We start from the raw sequence: 5,000 nt of genomic DNA on the forward strand, positions 1-5,000 counted from the left end.
ATAAGAGCATCATAAAGTCTTAAACCAACATGGATATAAATTGCATTTTTTTAAAATTCATATGTCTATATACACGGCCCATTAAGAAGCCTATTTTTGCCCCGATAATTACCGGTAACTGGCGCAATTTATCCCAAGTTAGAGAAAGAGCAGTCGTTAACAAGGTGATCAACTGGTCCATTCTTCATTCGCACCTCATTAAGCTCCCCACAGACTGGTTGTGCTTTCCTTTTTTTTTATTTCTTTTTTTTTTATAGACCTTCTTCCGTTTTTTTGTTGTTGTTTTTTTTATTACACTTTACCCTCTCTGTATCCCTCTTCGACCGGCTCATAAACCTTGCATAGGGCGTTTGGTTTAATAGGACTTGTTTCCTGTCATCGGTGAATAGTCTGTAGTGTCTTTTCTCCCTTGTCGATTTCTCCGCCGGTTATTTATTTATTTTTTCCAAAATTTTTCTTCCTTTTCTTTTTCCTTTTTTTTTTTTTCTTCTTCTTCACTCTGTGTCTCAGTCTTGTCCTTTCCTCTTGTCCTTTCTCTCTCTCTCTCTCTCCCTCTCTCTCTCTCTCTCTCTCTCTCTCTCTCTCTCTCTCTCTCTCTCTCTCTCTCTCTCTCTCTCTCTCTCTCTCTCTCTTTCTCTCTCTCTCTCACTATCCCTCTTTTTCTCCATTTCTCCCTCTCTCGTTTTCCCGCTCTCTCTCTCTCTCTCTCTCTCTCTCTCTCTCTCTCTCTCTCTCTCTCTCTCTCTCTCCGTATCTGTCTCTCTACTTCTCTGTCTCTGTCTCTCTCTATCTATCTATCTATATATCTATCTATTTCTTACTATCTCACTTTCTCAAAGAACTTGCTCAATCTATACATACATACATACGATATATATATATATATATATATATATATATATATATATATATATATATATATATATATATGTATATATATATATATATATATGTATATATATATATATATATATATATATATATATATATATATATATGTATGTATATACATATCTGTGTGTTTATCACTCTCACTCTTTATGCATGTGCCTATCTGCCAGTCTGTCTATATTTATCTGTATTCCTTTCTCCCTTGTCTTTATCCTTTTTGTGAATATTGCCTTCGTTACCAACTTCGGAAATCGATGATATGAAGCTGGTTGCATCATTTCAAATAATCTTATGTGTGTCTGTCATAAGGAATTTTCAAATATGCATTGACAAACAGCTGTATATACCTGAATAACTAAATATTAGAGCGTTTGCATATTCACTGCCCTCACGAATACGTGTATGGGTAATGGGATGTGAATGAGAACTGTGTTGTCGTGTATGTATATATATATATATATATATATATATATATATATATATATATATATATATATAGATAGATAGATAGATAGATAGATAAAGATATAGATATAGATATAGATATAGATATAGATATAGATATACATATACATATATATAAATCTATCTATCTATCTATATATATGTATGTATATATATATATATATATATATATATATATATATGTATATATATAAATGTATACATATATATATATATATATATATATATATATATATATATATATATATATATATATACTTTTATTAGTTAGTCTACGCGGAAGAGTAAATGTCCGCTTTTTCTCCTCCGCCCCGCTATATTTCTTTGGCCTTGCCTGGTTGAGTAATCGCCCTTCCCTTTCTTCCTTGCAGAACCGCCGGAGAAGTTAACCATCTACAACCGACAGGAAGTGATGGTCATGGACAAGGTGGGGCCCATCAACGAGGGAAGTCCCCTGTTCCTCGCGTGTGAAGTGAAGGGAGGTAAGTCGCAATCACAGCAGAGAGCTTAGCGGGGGTTTCTCTGTGATTTTAGTCTGTGTGTTCATTTTATGAGACATGCTTGTGGATTTGAACTTAGTCTATAATCATCTACAACTATGCTTTTGTGTGTGTGTTTGTGTGTGTGTGTGTGTGTGTGTGTGTGTGTGTGTGTGTGTGTGTGTTTTTGTGTGTGTGTGTGTGTGTGTGTGTGTGTGTGTATGTGTGTGTATGTATTTGTGTGTGTGTGTATGTATGGATGTATGTATGTATACAAATAGTTATATACATGCACAATGATATTTACACATCCATAATGCCTGTGTATGAAAAAGGTACATCTCAATATTAACATATATATTCTGTGCGAAAGTACGAATCTTTCTAAAAGATAATGAAGCAGTCTTTCCTGACGTGCATTTACTAACGACTGAATTTCCAGTAATTGCAAGTTTATTAATGAAATAAAAAGTTAGGAGCTTTCATCTAGCCTTTTTTCTGTGATTTGATGACAATGAAGCTAATGAAGATGTATATAAGTGTCCTTTTTCTATCTCTCAGTTCAAATGTATTATCTGAGTATTTATTCGCTTTTTATGTGCTATTCTCCTTCACTGCTTGTTTGTTTCCGTCACGTTCTCTTTCGTTCCCTCTCTGTTTATCTGTCTATCACTACCTCACCCTCTCTCTCTCTCTCTCTCTCTCTCTCTCTCTCTCTCTCTCTCTCTCTCTCTCTCTCTCTCTCTCTCTCTCTCTCACTATCTATTTATCTTTTCATTTCAAAGTCCTCAGGATTTTAATTTCGATTGTCAGCTCATCTTTATGTTCACGCTGCTATCGCCCTTTAGAACAAGCAATTATCTCCTTTTTATTTAAGGTTATTCACATTTCCCAAGCATGGTCCTATCGACGATTTCAGAGGTCGAAGAATAGGGCCTCAATAAGCTAATAGATCAAAGGAACCCGTCGCTATGTGAACCTTTGCTTAGGGTGAGGCGATTATTGGGAAAGTCATGTATTTTTTATCGCATCTAATTCTGCCTCTTATACATAGTATAAAAGGCAATGTAAAAGACACGCACATATAGACATGTATATGCATATATATATATATATATATATATATATATATATATATATATATATATATATATATATATATATATATATATAACTGCCGCGATAGTCCAGTGGTTAGAACATTGTTCTCACGGCGAGAAAACGAAATGTCGCCTTGAGAAGTGAAACGCAGGTGTCGTAGGGGAAGTCACCACCGTGGCACAAGTGTTAGCGTGCTGAACTGCGGTTGATTGGGAAGGGCATCCAATCAGGTAAGGGTGGCACTGTCAAATAACCTTTCAATAGAGAACTGAGAAAGACCTTTGTCCTGCAGTGGAATCAATGGCTGTGTGTGTGTGTATATATGTATATATATATATATATATATATATATATATATATATATATATATATATATGTGTGTGTGTGTGTGTGTGTGTGTGTGTATACATATATATATATATATATATATATATATATATATATATATATATATATATATATATATATATATATATATATATATATATATATATATATATATATATATATATACATACATATATATATATATATATATATATATATATATATATATATATATATATATATACTTATATATATATATATATATATATATATATATATATATATATATATATATATATATATATACATACACATATATATATATACATATATATATATATATATATATATATATATATATATATATATATATATATATTTATATATATATATATATTTATATATACTTATACACAGTGCCATTTTGTGAACGTGTCTCACTATCTTATACGACATCACTAAATAAACACGAATTTGTTTCTCTATTTTTCTAGAAACGTATCTTATAAATTATAGAAACCGCTTATGAAATAGCCAACAAGACCATTGTCGACTCCATATCCTTTCTTTCCTCTTGGAAGCTTTGATAAATGCACTATATAGGACTTTTTCACTCTTTCACTCTCTCTTTATATTTCCTTACCGCCATCTCTCCTCTTGTATTCATTCATGCACTTATCATCATCAAAGAAATAGACGCATAAATTTTCCGTTGAATGAGTCATGGAGATTGTTACCAGGAAGTAATCAGATCGAGCGATGAATGTGGTGTTAGTCGCGCCAAAGGTCACATGGCAACTCATCTTTCTCCTCCCCGCCTCTCCCGTCGCGGCCTGGCAGGCTTTAAGAATTACTTGAGTCTTGGCAACTCCATTATCGGTCCACGTAACTTTAAAAAAGATGTTCCTGAAGCACGATCTCTTGCCAGAAGAGGAATGAGGATACAAACGCGTACGGGAAACTGTTGTCTCCAAGGCAACATCTTTCGTAGGATGCGAAGAATGGATTGGGCAAAGGTATGATATATATCTTGCCCGGAAACAAGACGAAAAGCATTGAGGCTCTGCAGAGAGTGGCGTTAGTGGTGAATTCATTACTTTTTTTCGATAAAAGTTCGAACAGCTATTGTGTTTTGTTTGATCCAACAAGCAGGAATACGTTGTTATGGATCTACTTCACAGAGAGAAAAGGAGAAGTAGAAAATGAAGCAACATAAAAGGTGAATCTGAAAAAAAGGGAAGAAAGAAGAATAAGAGTGGAAACATTTCCTAGTGGATTACTTCTCCTCGTTCTCAAAGGCAGCGATTTAAACTGTTAATGAAAACAGTGATCGAGGATACTGCAGAAAAGTCTGCGGTGTTCTCCCGCCGTGGTTCACTTACTATACGTGTTGGTTTTAGCTAGAAGTGGCCTGGAAACGGATCTTCTCCGGGAAAACTTCTGACACTTTTTTTTCCTCTGGTCTTGCGATTTTTTTTTTCATTTTCCACAAACTTTCCCATCACTCGACAAAAAGAAAAGAAAAAAAAAAAAAGAAAGGGATCAACATCTGGATCCAAGGTCCTAATCCAAAATGTGTTCGGACGTATAGATTGTGGCTTAAAATCTAAAACTTACCTTCATTGCTATGTCTTTTTTCAGCTCGGAGACAGTTTTCTTTGGAAACAACTGAAAAGAAAAACAACAGTTTCAATGCCATAATGAATTTTGTTTGTTTACTTCGTGCTCAGTGAAGCA

General features: G+C 33.6%; 1 protein-coding gene across 1 annotated transcript in view; it reads left to right on the plus strand.

Annotated features, from left to right (window-relative positions):
• The window catches only part of LOC125034828 (hemicentin-2-like), a 406,622-nt gene that overhangs the window by 378,220 nt on the left and 23,402 nt on the right, over nucleotides 1-5,000 (plus strand). The window contains exon 5 of the mRNA XM_047626836.1: nucleotides 1,728-1,838. Within this exon, the coding sequence (XP_047482792.1) occupies nucleotides 1,728-1,838 (111 nt within the window). The remainder of the gene's footprint in view (nucleotides 1-1,727; nucleotides 1,839-5,000) is intronic.

This window comes from Penaeus chinensis, chromosome 2, assembly GCF_019202785.1.
Source record: "Penaeus chinensis breed Huanghai No. 1 chromosome 2, ASM1920278v2, whole genome shotgun sequence".
In the NCBI taxonomy this organism is placed as follows: domain Eukaryota; kingdom Metazoa; phylum Arthropoda; class Malacostraca; order Decapoda; family Penaeidae; genus Penaeus; species Penaeus chinensis.